Below are 18,401 nucleotides of genomic sequence, written 5' to 3' on the forward strand. Positions count from 1 at the left end.
CTTCGTAGTATACTTGGCCACCAGCGCAAGTTAAAGGCCCCAGCGAAATCCACTGATATTACTAAGAAGTATTTGGTGGCTGAATTTTTGACTGAATCCATGAGCTGTCGAAGAGCATCTTCTGCTGGACGGCCTGTCCGAAAACCGAACTGGTTTGGGGACTGGAGATTTGAATTTTTATAGTGTTTTTCCAATCTGGATAAGAGAAGACGTTCAAATATTTTGCTTAAAACGGGAAGGAGTGCTATGGTCGTTTACTTGGGTTCTTATATGCACTGTGAGGGACCAGAGTTTCTGGGATATAAAAAAAAAAAAAAAAAAAAAAACACAATGAACCGTCGCTAAACTTGGGCTCGAAACCGCTAAACTTGGGCATGGTATAGAAAATCGCCCAGAAAAGATACTCTCGTCAAGAAGGGATTCGAACTAAGCCTTTTCGTCACGGCGTGGAAAGATCGAATTCTCCAAACTGTGCCCATAATTTTTCAAGGTTTTGCTAATTAATGAGTCCATTTTCAGTTGTGCGGTCCCTTAACACTTTCAATTCAATTCGATATTCCACTTCACAGCAACATCAAGCGGCACATTAACCCAATATCTGAAAATATATTACGATATCTAAGTCACTATTAATTACAGCTTTATGAAGAATAAACAGTTCTCGGTATCTTTAGATAGGCCAATTAATCATAACCGAAGTTAGTATTTGCACGATATTCACATTAATGCTCTGTTAAATACGATGTCTGCCTTTCACATTAACGGAAGACTTTTTAAAATATATTTGAACCGTTTCTATGAAACATTTAGGGCGTACATTATATCCAAAGAGAATTTATGTCTATTATAATTGGGTACACTAACTTCAAACAATTAAAAGGACGATTAGCTAAAGGTAATAAAACCCATTAAGATGCAAACCACTACCTTATATTTATTTGCACATAAACTCGTTTGAATAATTTTTCCCAAATAATTTGATTACCTTCAAAGCAATAACTACGAGTGAACCATGCAGAAAGAAACTGTGCATTCCATTGTGAATTGCGTTGTGCTTTTGAAGAGAAAAAAAAAAAAAAAAACACACACACAAACCCAACAAATTTTAATAATGCTTTTAATTGGGCTTTGTTTTCAAAATCAATAAATTAATAAACTAGGTACTGCAACTGGCTTCCAATGTGGACCCGCTATGAGAGTAGCAATTACTTCCACAGTAATTCTGGGCTATCTAAAATACGAAATGCTGTTGGCAGTGATTTGTCACAGCAACAATTCCCTTTGATTTTATTTATCCGCTCCGCCTGCCCATTCAACTGAAAATATTCCATCCCTGCAGCAGCCGATACTAATGCTATATTCCATCACCCAAGTTTCAGACGTCATTCTTCACGCTGGTTAGTGATATGCTCTGACAAAAGTACAAATATTTCACCTCTTCAGTTTTTGAATTCGGTCGCTTCCCTCCCGACTTTCATCCTCTACGGGAGCCCTGCGAGAGGTTGAAGTAATCGCTAGCTGATCCCCACGTACTGCGTTGTGCTTATCTGCTTCCGCGGATGCAGTGCTCATTTCTCACCCACCGAGCGATAACGTAGCGGAGTTGTGAGTGTCAGAAGATAAGGGAAGGATAAGTTGTGTGCAAATAGCTTGCGCGGTGTGGAACGCAACACGAGTTTAACGATACGAACTCTAATTCCACAGAAGCGTAAACAACACGGGGAGGGTGGAGGCAGTATAACAGATTTGAACTCAGAGCGTATACTGCTATTTGGAGGGGGGGGGGGGGAGAACAATTTAAATTTTTTTTTTTTGTATGGTACGATTTGGACCAATCACGTTTTATTTTTATTTATTTATTTTTATTTCTAAAACAGAATTATAATTTCTGTACAGGCATTTTATTCATTAATTAGAATCATGTACATTTAGCGATTTGAAACTGCCAAACATTTTGCAAGAAAATACATGAATTTGTACTGTGGAGCCCAATGTCAAGGTAAAGGAGTGAACTCGTGATTAAAGGAAAAAAAAAAAGAGAAAAATTAGCTGTAAAATAAATAAAATAAATAAATGAAAAATAGAAAAAAATTATTTAGAGAAAATAACCGGACATTAATATCAAACTAAGTTGATCGAATAGTTGATCTGAAATCCAGTCAGAATTAAATGACCTCGAGTCGAATCGGTCAGGAATGTTTTATGTTCATGAAGGCTCACAAATGATAACATTGTACCAGCCGAGGGACATACCTGACCAAGGACTTCAGCAGAACTAATGGCAAGTAGAGTTTAAGAAGGACTCTGTTCAAGGAAAACGTGAGCGTTTTCAATATATTTTGTTCTCCACAAACATGTTGATGTCGGCATCCAGCTCTTGGATAAGTGGAAGTATAGCTTTGGAGCTAGTGGAGAGACTATCCCACATTCCAGGACGGTGTGAAAATTTGGCCGATAAGTAGCTTAACTGTAGCGACGCGCCTGCGTGTGTTGATAACTTTTGGTAGCCTTTGTATCTGCAGGGTTTGAGTCATTGCAGTTTTTCTGCACAGGAAAGTTTTTTCTTGTGAATAGCCCACTTTGGGTAGCCAGAATTCCGATGGCTTTTATTGTAGAAGGAGCGACCGACGCCCAAATTTCAGATGCGTATAAATGAGATGATATGTTGAATGCTCCGGTGACTACATGTTGAACTAAAGTGGAAAGAAAAAAAAAAAAAAAAAATTCATATGGTTTGATCATAAACGTGCCTATATCTGAAAATTCTTGCAAGTTATACGTAACTTCCGGAATGCAAATAGGTTTATTTATTTATTATTATTATTTTTATCTCCCAGTATGAAGTTCTAGGATTCTCAATCACGAGCTACCGACCCAAGCAGAATGCAGAATTATTTATTCTGTGCTGCTTTCAGAAGTTTAGTACACATTTGAAGCTTCAAATATTTGCGTTAAGAATTGTCAATTTTTAAAATGAAGTAGCTGTTCTGGGGGTTGTTTTCTACTGAGGGGACTTGGGGGGGGGGATTTAATGGTGAAGGTGTACAAGGATTTGGCGACGTCAGTGGTGGTATAGGATGACTACCGCGCGCCTCCCAGGATCAGTTTAGGAGTAACTCACCTATCTTATGATGTATTATGTATCAGTTATAGTCAGTACATAGTGGCCATTTCGCTTAAGCGATATTTGTATTTCCTATTTCCTTCACTTTATTCCTCAAGTTTTACATGCCATCCGTGGTAATGCGCAATTGTTGTTGGCTTGTGGGAATACTTTCTTTTGTTTCAATTTTAACAATGTTCAAAACCATGCCAATAATGGGAAAACCGATGACACTGCCAAATTTCAATGCGTCTTCATCTTCAAAGACAAGGAAAAACGTGTCGAAGTTACAGGTAAACGTACTTATCTGTTGCACGATAGGGCCAAAGTTTTATCTTGCCATAAGATATGATAAATAACTATGTGGATATAACGTAGTTTCAATGACGCTCTCATAACGAGCAGCGTGATGGTCAGACAATATGGAAACAAGTCTGCTGGAAGACTCGTACAAACCCAGTACCCACTGTATCTAAAGAAAGGAAAGCGAAAATCTCTCATCGTGCATACAAAGTATAGCCATGGTAATGTTTCCGGACTCTGTGAACTATGTTGCCTATGTAGGCACCAGAAAAAGAAAAATCAATGTTTTTCGCCAATATCTCATGCCTAAATCTATATTCTACAAATTCTATAAAGTTTTACCCCTTTTGGGCTCAAACAAAGAATTAAAGGTAGCAATTCAATCTTCATGCATGGATGCAGTGGAGACACCATTTTGTGCAGCCTGCTTTAGGAATGATGTGCAGTTCATGCGCTCAGTGTTTCCAGAAGACTAAAGGTATAACGTCACTTTTATTTTTATTTTTTTGCATCAATTATAATTTATTTATTATTTTTTTTGGCTTTACTTTCTATAAGGACTACAGAATCAGCCGCATTAAACAGCAACTCTCTCAAAAACGTTACTAGTTAACTAATATTACATATATTAGTGAAGACTAATAAATCTTCTCCTCCAAGCATATAACACCATGCAAACCGCCATCGTCCCCCTAAGTGGAAGCTGTACTACACAAAACCTGTACCTAAAAAGGCACATTTCAAGACTGCAAAGGATTACAGACCCATCTCAATTAGTTGCTACACCCTAAAATTTGATAAAGCACTCTTAAAGTATTTTAGTACTCACTTCTTTAGGCATCGCCCGGCATACCTCCATTAAACACTTAAGGTGGAGATCAACTACAACCACCCTTCTTGAGACCTTTGGACGAATACAACGTACACTAAACAGTGGAGATCAAACAGATGTAACTTTCATGGATATTTCTTCTGCATTTGACAGGCTGTATGTAAAAGCCCTACTAAAAATACTGCACGACTACCATCTGATCAGGAGCCCCTCCCTTCTTGATACAATTGCAGCTCTACTAACTAACAGGCAAACAAGTGTCGCAAGACAAATCAGTCCTAACATGCACCCTGAACAGAGGACTTCCTCAGGGTGGAGTCCTATCTACTTTTCTTTTTGCTGATATGATCGACCCATTTCTGGCGCTACATGACAATTCCTGTCATATGCAGATGATCTAAAGATATTCACTCCCTCCGGCGATGATCGTAATCCACAATTAATTTCAAAGGATGCTTCCCAAACAACTTGAAGATTATTAGCCTCATACCTAAACGACAATGGATTAACCCTGAACCCGAAAAAGGTCGCCCAAATATCGTTCACTATGAAAAGGCTGAAGACTGACATCAGTGTTGGCCTCAATGGACATCCTGTTCAGAGAGTGCAACAACACAAAATTCCTAGGTATGATATGGGATGATAAACTTACCTTTCCCCCTCACCTCACAGAGGCAAGAAAGAAAACTCTTGGAGCTCTGTGACGTGTTAAACGAACTGACTGAGATACGAAGATCTAACCTCGTAACATGCTACGTGGTGAAATGTTTCCCCATTGCCCTATATGCCTTCCCTGCATGGGCTTCTGCACCTGCTGACAATCTCAAGAGGTTCCTGTCTGTGGAATACTAGATCCTGAGGTGGCTAAACCGCTACCTTTGCTTTCCAAGCAAACCTGGACTGGGTCCCCTGGCAACTGATATTAATCAAAATTAATATATCCACCGTCTCAAAACTCATCATCAAAAAGATAGAAATCTCTAGCATTACTGAGATAGTCTTTCTCCACCCGACTTCCAGCAGACCCTGTTGATATAGGTAAACTACAATGCAGCCACCCAGAAACAGGATAAAATCTCTAGACCGGTTCCCATTCAACACTATAGGAATGTTCCTCACCCTGTACATAGACTATGACCGATTCTGCAAAGAAAAGGCCTACCAGACCGAGATTGTGCATCGTGTATACACTCTTTCCTATCAAACAACTACCAGATCGACATTGGGCACAAGAAAGGTTCCTAATTAATCATGTGGCTATTTGCCTGTTTATATATTCTTGATATACATTTATGTAATATTAATTACCATGTCTGTTGAACTGAGATAATTCCTTAAATGTCACTCTCCTTGTGTATTAGTCAAGTCACTGTTTGACTATTTATGTATTCTTAATATTTCATATGACATTATCAAATACTGTCTGTTGAACGGAGACAATCTCTTAAATGTTACTCTCCTTGTGTATGAGCAATAAACCCCCTGGCTTTGTAGGCCATTTCTGGAGTAAGGTACACCAGAGTAAGTACACCTTAATCTGATTTAAATCAATAAATGAAATATAAATAAAATATCGAAAAAAAAAAAAAAAGGTTTTACCGCAAGTCGTAATGCATGTCAGATTCAGCTCTTTATAAGCTTACTTTTAGATTGAGATACGCTACCGAAAAGTTAAAAAAAAAAAAAAACAAATGTAATCAATTTATGAAACAGTGTTATTTGATTAGCAATCATAATGTAAAACATATATACGACATAAAAAATCAGTGCGCTAGCTATCTTTCTTCTAGTGTTCGGATCAAGGATTCAGCAATAAGAGGGTTATCAAGGTTTAGGATGGCACTCGAACGAGTGGAAATAATGTCGGTTGGCTGGCAGCATTCCAAACATATATATACAGGGTGTTTCAGTTAAACGTTTCAGAACTTCTAAGAGGGGTAGGGTACATCCTGACAACTCGAAATCATATAGCAATGTGGGGTCGGAAATGCTTTCCTGAAGCGGTGTTGTACACAGAAGCACCATAAAGAAAAGAGACCGTAAGTGAGAAATCGTTTTAATAATACATGAAAAGAAGCAAAAGGTACATGGATTAAAGTAAGTGTTCGAAGTTTCTTCCACGGGCTACAATGCACGCCTCACATCTCCGACGCATGGACATCCGAACATTCTGGAATACTCCAGGCGAATTTCGAATTTCTTCGGCAGCTACTGCGATTCTTGCAAGCAGCTCCTCAGCATTGTCAACAGGGGTGTCATAAACTAGCGATTTCATATGACCCCAGAAATAAAAATCAAGACATGATAGGTCGGGTGACCGAGCAGGCCAACGCACGGGACCACCACGTCCGATCCACTGTTGACCAAATGTGACATCCAGGTAGTTACGAACATCTCCGCTATAATGGGCAGGGGCCCCATCGTGTTGGAACCACATTGTCTGTTGCGTCGATGCAGAAATCTGTTCCTCTCTCAAAAGTTGTGGCAATACTTGCTGCAGAAAGATCAAGTAGATAGGTCCGGTTAGACGACACGGTAACAGGTAAGGTCCGATGAGGTGATCTCCCATAATACCGGCCCATACATTGACCGAAAATCAAATCTGTGCTGCACGACGTCGTATTGCATGCGGGTTCTCGACCGCCCAGATATGGTCGTTATGCGTGTTGAAAATTCCTTCGCTTGTGAAGGATGCCTCATCGGAAAACAACACTTCAGCAGGAAAAAGGGGATTTGTAGCACATTTTCCAAGGTACCACTGTGCGAAAGCAATACGAGGTGCATAATCCTCCGGTTGCAGTGTCTGGACACGCTGCACGTGAAACGGATGCATGTCTTGTTCTCGAAGAATCCTCCAGACGCTGCAATGGGAAACCCCGACTGCGTTTGCTGTTCCGTGCTGTTCTTACCCTGTCCCTGTCAGCTCTTTCAAATGAACCTCTCTCAGCTAACCTCTGGTGCAGTCTTGCAAAGAAATTATGACTGGGAATACGCCTCGTCGGATATCGTTCCGCGTACAAACGCTGTGCGGCTGGCCCACTACAATTTGCAGCCCCGTACGCCAAATGCATATCGGCTAACTCTGCGTTCGTGTAATCATCCATCCTACTAACTTGGCGTTCTTGTTCAAGAAATTCGAAATTCGCCTGGAGTATTCCAGAATGTTCGGATGTCCATGCGTCGGAGATGTGAGGCGTGCATTGTAGCCCGTAGAAGAAACTTCGAACACTTACTTTAATCCATGTACCTTTTGCTTCTTTTCATGTATTATTAAAACGATTTCTCACTTACGGTCTCTTTTCTTTATGGTGCTTCTGTGTACAACACCGCTTCAGGAAAGCATTTCCGACCCCACATTGCTATATGATTTCGAGTTGTCAGGATGTACCCTACCCCTCTTAGAAGTTCTGAAACGTTTAACTGAAACACCCTGTATATATATATATATATATATATATATATATATATATATATATATATATATATATATATATTACATCCAACGAAGACGGAGGGAGAACTACTTGATTAAAGATTTGTGTCTCCTAATATGCAGCAGATTACAGATACAGAGCTCCAACTGCAAGAAGTTTATTCTTAGGACGTGACCTATTTCGTTTCCAATAATAATAATAACATTCTATACATTCATTCTGGCAAAGTTCTGTTGTCCTTTCTAAACTGGTTCTCTGAGGACCATTTGCTGGTTTTGCTTCTTAACCATAAATATCTTGTGCATCGTACATTTCAATTTTACAGAACTGAATCTTATTTTTATCTACGTACCGTGATTATTCTTCTCGCCAACCACCATATGAGTTAACCTGGAAGTTTTTATGAGCACTATGACGAAGGGCCCAATGTAATATAATTTAGTTTTCTGAAAAAGGAAAGACAATTAAGAACAAATTTTTCATTATGTTCCTTTTGCCGACTGATTTTATGTTATATCAGAAAGAGATCTGTAATTTTTTTACTAGCATTAATACCTAAGATGTATAAGTACTTCGCTTCTGAAACGCGTCATCCGTAATTAAAATGAACACAAGCGTGGGGATAGGTCCCATATGTGAATAATCAAGCACCAACGAACATGCTTGACGTTCGCCGGTGCTCGAAGGCAAATACTAATAAAATTAAGTCCTTTAACGATCAAGACTATACACTGATTATCTTTTAAAATGAGTTTGTATGCAACCTTCGGTTTTATTTTACTTTTCTTCAGTGGTCATGAGCTTGAGACCTTGCTGCAGCTGCACTATATGATACAATATCGCTTTTCTTCATAGTCTATACAAGTCAGAGTACGTGGGAGTGAGTGATTTTAGTTTTTATGGCACATGAGCATCTATGATGTGCCAAGTACAATAATTAAATATATTAAAGCCAGCAGCAGGTAAAAAGAGGGAAAGAAACAGAAGTATATACAATGACTATTAAAAAATATATATATTTATAGTGTTTAATTGTATATACAGGTTTATAGTGTTTAATAATTTAGAAATTTCGGACATATCGTCTATCAGATAAAACTTGACAGTGCATAAGGCTCAGTCAGACGGTTAAAAGCGCTAAAACATATAAAGGGATGCATGTAAAAAGTCCGGACATCGTAAAGAATATGTTTTGACAGTTAAAATGGTGTCGCAGTGCTCGCACATAGGAGAATCATCAACCCTCAGCAGAAAAGAGTGCATCAAATGACTGTGTCCTATGCGGAGCCAAGTATTTGCGCTGAATAGACTGCCAATGTTCCATTACAAGCTTAATCTCATGTAACTTGCAGCTTGCCCATGCCATGACAGTTGCCACTGGGAAACCAATTTCTTTCGTATTACTTGCCTGTAGTCTGTACAGAGTTGAAACAGGCAAGAATTATAAAAGATCAACTGCTGGTTTTTGACTGCGGTGACTGCCAAATCATTTTCCAAGAACCCAAAGTGGCTAGAGATCCATCAGAAACGAATATCAAATTCATATTCAAAAAAGGAAGTGTAGCCTCTGCTGTACCAAGGCCTGCAATGAACTGGGAGAATCGGCATATATAATACATTTTGGTGGTGGGTTTGAATATGATCCAAGGCTAGCTAATCAAATGCATGCAGTTCTGCAGTAAATATGCTCCATTCAGGGAGAGGGGGTTTACAGAGTTTAAACCTATTACCAAATAGGCACATTAAACATACTTAATAATACTGCATTCTTGTCAATGTTTCGGAACCTTAGATCCGTTATCAAGACAAAACTAGGCAGGTAACTGTCTCCTCAAAGTTTGCTTGAAGCAATCCTGGATGAGAACAGTATCCGCTCCACTTTGTCTTTATACGGCATACCCAACGTCAACAAGAATGCAATGTTATTTAGTGCGCTAACGTGTCTAATAGTAGGAAACAGGTTTAAGTTTTTCTCCTTTAGGAACTCAATGAACCATTTAAAACTGCACAAATTAATTTTTAAAAAAATGAGCATTCATCCCATGTGATGCTTTTTTCTCTGTCTCTCTCTCTCTCGCCCCCCCCCCATTTCGGAGTTCTTCCACCCCCGAGAATTCTGAGGGTGGGCTCACTGAAATTTCTAGGATTTCAATAATCACACTGTACGATTAGATAGTCCAACCAATAATAAATAATAATTGAACACTTACCTTCAGCATCAATCACAAACGGCTGATTTGGTGTTAATATCTCGAATTTACAGATATCGCTGAATTTTGGCGAACAGTCATTGTCATCAGCTTCGACTTGAATTATCTGATCGTACAAACGATCCTCGTCCACATCTACAGTGTACGACTCTTGTAGGAATTCTGGTGCAAATTCGTTCATGTCTTCCACTGTGAGGTGAACCGTAACACTAATAAAAGAGCAAAAAAGGAATTTCAATCAATTCGAGTTCCTACCACACAAGAACAAGTTTAGTACAAAACATTTAAACCATTACGGATATAACTTATGTTAATTGTATTCCAACATTCTTTGCAAACACTAAATCTGAAAACCAGTACGATAGTATACACGATAGAAAATAACGAATGAGATGGCACAGAGGCACCTTTGAATAATAATACTCCTTAAGGGCCTGATTTTTACGTAAGATACCTTGTTTTCAGAAAAAAATCTAAAAGAGAGCTTAAAGGGAAGAAGGAATGGGGTAAAATTCATCGAGAGTAGTCGTAGAAATGTTACAGAATCCATGTTTCGGTTACACATCAAATTCTAAAAAATTTAAAATAATTCTTGTTTAATTTTGTTTTGTAATGAATTTATCTCACGAAGTTCACCTATGGACAGCGGGTTGTCGAAAATTGGAACAAGTTTCCTACCAACATGTTGGAGGCAGTGAATATTTTTTTGAAGTTATTATTATTATTTCTCCCTGGTGGAGGGGGGGGGGGTTCCACTACGTGACAGGTACTGGTACCAAGCGCACAAGATGGCTGTTATATGTCTGGCTGTTATTGCTGTTGGTCAAGAAACTCTCTGATTATCCTAGTTGTTCAGGATTGCGACTTTCTGGAGTTCTGTGTAGCTGTTCTCTGGGAGACCTAATGTTGCTATGCTCTTATGTAGGGTCTTTGGCATGATACCAGTGGTTGACATAATGATCGGGTGGTCATTACATATTGTTATTATTAATTTATTTATTTTTGGCTGATGCAGAAAAAGTTCGCCTTCTTGCATCATTCGGCCTTACTAATATTAATCAACAAGATCCAATTCTGATCATTTACTTGAGCCAGTCCATTATAAAAAGAATAAAAAAATAAATAAGAGGATGGTTTAAAAAAAATTTAAAAGGTGCACAGTTACCACAAAATCAATACTTTCCAAATATCACATCACCGTGAGAGTAACAAAATAAATGCTTACTTTTCAGAAATCTGTCCATCACAGCCAGCAGCAGCAATATCAAATTTATATGTTTTCCTTTTCTCACAATTTAGTTCTTTTTTGGCAACTAACTTTGCTTCTCCCCGGGACTTGTCTGTAATCTGTACCATAAACGGAACTTCTCCATGGTGCTTGTTAGTAATGACAAAACTACATACTTCGGCTAAAATGATAAAAGATAAGTTTATTTCAACACAGAAATTGCGTTTAACGGAAAACACACGAAACAATTACAATATACAAAACAAATATACAAATAGTGGGAATGCGATAACAAATATTGTATTGCCATATCTCCTATTGAAATGACTGTTTTAGAAGAAACAGCACTGCGATTTAAAAATAGAGAAGATGTTGGTATTACCTTCGCTATGACTTTGATAAGGAACGTAATTGCTTTCGAGCTAAAAACTGAATATCAAAAATGCAATAAAACCTTAGAAAGTCCGTATCGAACAAAAGTCAGGCCACTAAGAACGTCCCCCAGCGCAAAATCTGTCTTCAATTCACTAACGGAAAAATTACTTAGTTACTTTTTTGTTGTTAAAAATGGATGTACTAAAAGTAATTGCGACGCACTACCAGTAACCACTATTTTAGCTCAGAATCGCAATAATGAATTTTACATCGACAAATAAATCTTCAAAAAAAAAAAAAAAAAAACATTCATAAACTACTTAAACATAGCTCAAGAGTCTTCTTGGCATACAGCAACGGTGGTTTCAGATTTCCAATTGGAAAAAGTGAGTTTGATTCATATCACTGACATTTTTGTTGAGTTTCCGAACATTTATCGGCAGTTTTCATCCCAAAACTTGAAACCCAGCTCGTGAACAGAACATACGCAATTGAATGATTATAATACTTATTGTTAGAATTGGTAAGACGTCAGGCGGCACAATAAAAATAAAACAATGTAATGAGTGCAGTGGGCACTTTTATTAAAGACGGCCCTTCAATAGGGGTCAGACATCCTCGTTTCCAGAGATTTGTCTTGGTTTTCTTATATTTTAAACGTAATGGTTTACCTAGCAGTTTTATCATCTCTATGTGTAGGAATTCATTTTCTATCTCCAATAAGATCTATCAAATACGACTTTACTAAAGGCATGGGCATTTAAGCGATGAAAACACCACTTATGTACGTAAGTTCAATAAGAGCTACTTCTAAGAAAATTCCGTCTCTTCTATCTACAAACGGTCTTAGTGATGCAGATTTTGAGTGTTGTGCCATACTGCACAGCATCTTCCTTTGGATTACAGGGCGGAATTTCACGTAGATAGAGGACAAACAGTGTGCGTTGTGCCATGGAAAAATTTGCCTCGAAATCTCTATTGATCTTGTTCAAGAATGCGATGCTACTTACATTGTTAGTTCGTCGGACTGTAATTTTGTTCTTTAGAAGCTGTAACGCATAACAAGTTATTGACACATTCAAACACTCGCTGGTTCCGTTTATAGCATGCGATCGATCGAGTATTAATTTTTTTTTCGAAGTATATACTGCAGGTTTTTTTTTTTATTTTTTGCAGAAAAAAAGTCGCTGAAGTTATCGTAATTTTTTTGTTAATCACTATTAAATGAAGCATACTTCAATGTCACAAACACTGTGTCTGGCATATTCAATAAGCAATTATTAAAAATTGAAATGTTCCGAAAATGCATAATTGAGGTCATGAATTACGTGCATCAGACGATCGAAATGCTTAAATTATGCTTTGAAGAAAAACTTGTTCCCAAAATTTTAAGTGATCACAAATTCAGGGTGATAATCAAGAAATAATATTATTTAAAGATGGAATATTTGATATGTATAAAACGGCCGCCTTAACCCTTCAGTAAATTCAAATATGGACGCTTTTAAAAAGTATACGAGTTTCGGAGGAAGTGCCAAATATGTGTAAAATTATTATTAATATGGAACTTCAAATTGATTGAAATTTATTAATCGGTTTTTTTCTTAAATGTTTTATTTAAAAAAAAAAAAGTTGAAAGAGATAAATGATTGAATTTAAGAGATATTAGGGACTGTTATCATTGTTTTTTTCCAAAGACATATTTCAAGAGCAGACTTCGGAAATTGAAAAATTATCTGACTTCTGTCTGGAGAAAAAAAAAAAAAAAAAAGTTTGCTATTCTGGAACAATGGAAATATTAGAAGCATATTTTTGGAATTCATGAATTAGTATACAAAATTATTATAACTGGCCATACCACACCAAGTTCTCAGATTATACTTGAGACAAATTCATAATTCATCTAAAGGACGTAATATACATTCTACGATCAACTACACCCAAAACTATTTATTTTTTCTTGTAAAATTTGTTAACCTAACCTGGAATATAGTTTTAACAAACAACATCAAAGCATGTTTTATAATGCTACCTTGTCCAGTCGATGATTATTAATGACATGGATGAAATCCTCTGGATGTAAAACCTTCAATACCATTATACTATAAATTTAAGATAAATTAACTGCAAATATTTTATTGATCGATGTGTGATTACGGCAGAAAGGTTTTTTATTGTCCCGGATTTTAGGCCTTAAAGCTCATTTTGTCCCGGTTGTAGCTGTCAGCAGCTGCTTACTCTTTACCGTTGAGTAAAGTGGGTGAACGCGCAATAAAAAAAGTCTGCCCTCGGAGATTTAAGCAAATTCGGTTTTTTTTTTTTTTAGCAAAACTGCTTAAAAATCTCAGTACCCAAAGAATGCAAAAATGTAGCATCAGCTGGCTTTCTTCACGAGCTGATCTGCATTTTGTGAGGGATGAAAAACTAAAAATAACTCACTCAGGGCACTCCACTCCCTCCGTTTCAGATCGGTTTGCTGCAGCCTTTACTGAAGAGACCTTCAAGAATTCCTCCAGTTTCCAACGGTATTTCGACAATAACCTCTCCAAGGGAACGACAAATGTCGAAACCATTATAGCATTCTGGTCGAAGCACTGTTTCGAGAGTAACCAATAGTAGCACCAGTAGTAGTAAATGTGCTTAGTTTCAACCCTATTTTGCCAGGAGTTCATTTAGCTCCTGTTATACAAGCCCAATGATTGTATTAGCTAGGTATTATTTTTCAAACTTTTTGATCGTTATATATGCTTCGTTTAATTATTTCCTTATGTCAGAAATAAAAATTCAGTTATTAATTTTAAGAACTTAGTCAATCCCATTTCATTCTGCAGCCCACAGATGAAGAACAAAATGTTAATGTGTCCCCTCCCAATAATAAAAGATTGTACATCATTGGTCTTAAATGTGCAATGTTTGTCCAAAATGCTTTTATTATTAAAATTCTTAAGATGGCCTGAGGTCTTTTTTGGAAATAAAATATTTATATCGTGTTGGGGAATTCTAGGCCACTCCAACCTATCTCGGGGACAACGCTCTAAATAAGCAACTTTAACCGGTTTAAATCAATCATAGCTACTTAGATAAAAAAACCACAAAGTAGTAGAACAAATGTTTTTTAGTGTTCGAAAAGCCACGAATATGCATGCCGCGTATACAGAACAGCTATTAATTGAAAACACTTGGGTACTCTAGAATTAGGAACTTTTTGTTTTACAAGTACTTCCTTCTGTACATTTGCAGTTCGTTATAAATGCTGCTCGTGATAAAGCATTTACTGCTTCCGGAAAGAGGACAAAACTGCATTTTAAATTGTCTGCATACAGTAAAGTAATGGCGAGCTCGTATATTATTTGTGCTTTCGTGACAGTATAACTTCACAAATTTCCTGAAATGGTGTAATAGCATGCACGGAAATACTGAACTAAACGGCTATTTCACTTTCCCCACCCCTTCCCATTTCGCACTCCAGTTAATTCACGTAAGTGGGAGCAGAGTACTGGGAACAACGTATGAATTCTGCTCCTTCATACCTTTCAATTGTTACTAACAAGTTCAGACAAATGTTACATGGTGAAACAAGATAACAGAGATGAAATATCTTTTTAGTACCGAGAATAGATGTTAAAGAGAAATAATACGATAAATAAATACAAACAAGCACAAAGACTATCTCAGGAGTAGGATAGTGAAAAAGAAGAAAATTCCACAAATGGAACTGTTTCTGTTTTCTTGTGTATACGGAATTCTTATGACTACTACTGGCCCCCAGAATTTCATATAACAAGAAAAGAAAGATCGGTGAAAGAAAGATCAAGCCAATCTTTATATAAAATTTTATTCTAAAAAATCTGATATAATCTTTCACCAAATTATGATCACGAGTTCAGAGAGTCGTATGGATTATGCATGATATTCTAATAAATGCCAATGTTTTTTTGCCGACCTTAACTGCAATATAACCCGCTGAATAGCCTCAAACACTACCACTGTTAATTTGCGCAATTTCGATAAGTCCACCGGCATGTCAGATGGAATCACAACTACTATGACAAAAAATAGCAAGAAGGAAAAAGATTTTTAGTACTTTTTTTTTTTTTTTTTTATCTATTCAAAGAGTGCCCATGATTTCAATCTACCCTGCTTCAGTCTGTTTTTTTAACTACATTTCAGGTAGTTAATTAAATTTCTAACTGTTCATTTGAAAAATGAAGGGCAGCCCTACACACATTCTCATATAGCATGTAAAGATAAAATTCCTCTGAGCTGGACGTTTCTTTCACTATCCTTTTTAATGTTAAACTAATTTGTGCCTTGAATAATGGTAAAATGAAACATTTAAAAAGAGAGGTATGCGGGTGCATTAAGCGTTCTCGTGTTTATTCCCGCTTTAATTTCACCTATTATGTATATCGTGCTATTGATTACTAGGTGATACCAAAAAGATCCAAAATTATTATTAGTATACTTGCCGAAAATCAGGCTGATAAGACTGACATGCGTGAGTGTCTGTCCTAATCACATTTCATAATGTTTATGTTCGCAGTCCATCAAAGCAAATTTAGGGTACAAGTGTTGGTGATGGGTATTGGATACACTACAGGGATGGTTTAATTTTGACCACCATTAGAATTATGAGCACCATCCTAACAACACATGTTTATAAGTCCCATCCATACACCTTTCTTATCGGTTATTGGTTTCTAGGAAATTATCGTATGGTTTCTTCCCCACCTCCTTTCGATCTGCCATCTGGAAACTAGACTGAAAAATCTGTTCTACGATGGTCGGTCCAAAAAGTAATTTTTATTTTTTTATTTTTAGAAAGCTATATTCATTTTACAGCATTCTTACGAATATTTGTACACTGTATCGGTACATCCTTTATGCCATTTATCATGCTCATAACATCGTCTTCACACTGGCGGTGTTGCTGTACTGTCAAGAACATGGGTACATGTTCATGATTATACGTCGGAAGATGGATGTTCGTGGAGGCAACCACAAGAGCGATCGCGCAAATCGGCATGTCCGTATTCTGTGAACGTTAACCGTTTTGGCCCCATGGCAAATTGTGCTGCAGTCGACAGCATGTTTCCCACGTACTTTCTAAGATCACTTATGGACGTTTTTAAGTCTTTTTTTTTCACCCAACAAAAAATCAAAAAAACAGAATGGTGCTTTGACGGAAGGAGGGACAGATGGTCAGACAGATATGGACGCAACAACAGTGTTTGCCGACTGCTATAGCAATACTAGTTACAAAAAAGTTCCCTTTGCATTGGATATCATAAAGTCAGTGGCATTATAGGCATGGAAGATGTTTCTCCTACTCAAATTCAAGGATATGTACTTAGAATACAAATAACAGTGTTGAAGAATAAATGTTGTTTTTTTCCTTTTCTTTAACTATGGAATATCACTTTCCATACCATTTATAGTTTTGTAACGAATGGGCCTGGTGTACTGGGGTCCATGGTTAAGAAAAATATACATACAATGATAACCCAGTTTAATGTAATATAATAAAATATATAATAAGTAGCAGTAGCTTTCAAGACTAACGAGTCTCTTTTTCACTGATTTAAATACAACGGATAAGTGCAATGAGCTGAGAGTGAGGCACGTTATTCATTTTCTATTGTTGTTGCACGGACGTGCGCTGTTTTACTCCAGTGTTTATCCAGCATTAAAATGGTTGTCTCTAGGATGGGGTGTAGACGTATGCCTTTGTATCGTTTAATATGTTAAGTGACTCTAGCCATAGGCGGTGGCGAAAGTGTCGTGAGTGGTCTACTATTTCAAAGTCACGTTTGGGATCGAGATCGTGGCTGTATATTAAAATTTTATTATATATTATATATAATATATTTATTATATTTTATTATATATAATACTGCTACTTATTATATTATATTAAACTGGGTTATCATTGTATGTATATTTTTCTTATTTATAGTTTTATTAAATCTTAAAACACCTGGAAGGGATATGAATGTACAATGCAGTTTCTCCTATTCAAATTCATTCCATCCTGTTTTTTATAGATGAAACTCTGATGATGTATCGAAAAAAAAGAATAGATATAAACGAAAATGAGCAGAACTGGAAAAAGACGAACTAACGTTCTCACAAAGAAATATAACGAATTAAATGGAGACGGGTCTAAAATTAATTCTTATAACAGACAATTCAAAGAAAAGGAATTAGAGAAGCAAGTAAGAGTACTGTAGAATAAACATAGCTTTGTAAAAGAAAAAAAAATTGTGGATGTCGCTTTTCATACCATTTCTATTTTTGCCTCAAACATGAGGAGGAATGGATTTCTATTTTTACCTTAAACACAAGGAGCATGCACGCACAACACAGTTTCTCTTACTCAAATTCAAGGGCACAAAAGCGAACCTCAAGGTTTAGAATCAGACATGTTCTAAAGCTAGTTTCTCTCTCTGTGTAATTAGAAAAAAACAAACAAACATTAACTTCACCGCCACTCACTTCAATAGTTTCCACACCTCCTTGGCCACTATGACACACTCCGACCTCCTGGGTTGGCTTTCCATCGACGACTGATAGACTGCAGTGGGTACAGTCCTCCATTCCTTCTGCAGAAGAGTAACCAGTTGAAGAGTAACGGACTCTGCATTGACCATTCCGACTTTCGCACATTCATGTACATCAGCGATTCCCAACCTTTTTTTGACTTACGAACCCCTTTAAACGTAATATTTTTTTTTTTTTTATCGCGAACCACTTTTTTTAAACGTAATGTTTTTTTTTTTTTTTTTTTATCGCGATCCCCTTTCAATATAATATTTTTAAAGCGAACCACTAGGCCTATATTCTCTGAAATCGTATATTTCTGAATTTTTGTTATAAAATATTTCCAGCACTACGTTTTTATAAGCGACATATAGCG

General features: G+C 37.0%; 1 protein-coding gene across 2 annotated transcripts in view; it reads right to left on the minus strand.

The window, feature by feature from the left end:
• Window positions 1-18,401, minus strand: part of Cals (calsyntenin 1) — a 485,573-nt gene that overhangs the window by 158,329 nt on the left and 308,843 nt on the right. For both annotated transcript variants that reach the window (XM_090387185.1, XM_090387184.1), the window contains exons 3-4: window positions 11,108-11,291; window positions 9,883-10,091 (exon numbers count right to left, since the gene is read on the minus strand). In XM_090387185.1, the coding sequence (XP_090243311.1) occupies window positions 9,883-10,091; window positions 11,108-11,291 (393 nt within the window). The remainder of the gene's footprint in view (window positions 1-9,882; window positions 10,092-11,107; window positions 11,292-18,401) is intronic.

The sequence above is a fragment of the Mastigoproctus giganteus genome, chromosome 13 (assembly GCF_048544385.1).
Source record: "Mastigoproctus giganteus isolate SK-2022 chromosome 13, ASM4854438v1, whole genome shotgun sequence".
In the NCBI taxonomy this organism is placed as follows: Eukaryota; Metazoa; Arthropoda; class Arachnida; order Uropygi; family Thelyphonidae; genus Mastigoproctus; species Mastigoproctus giganteus.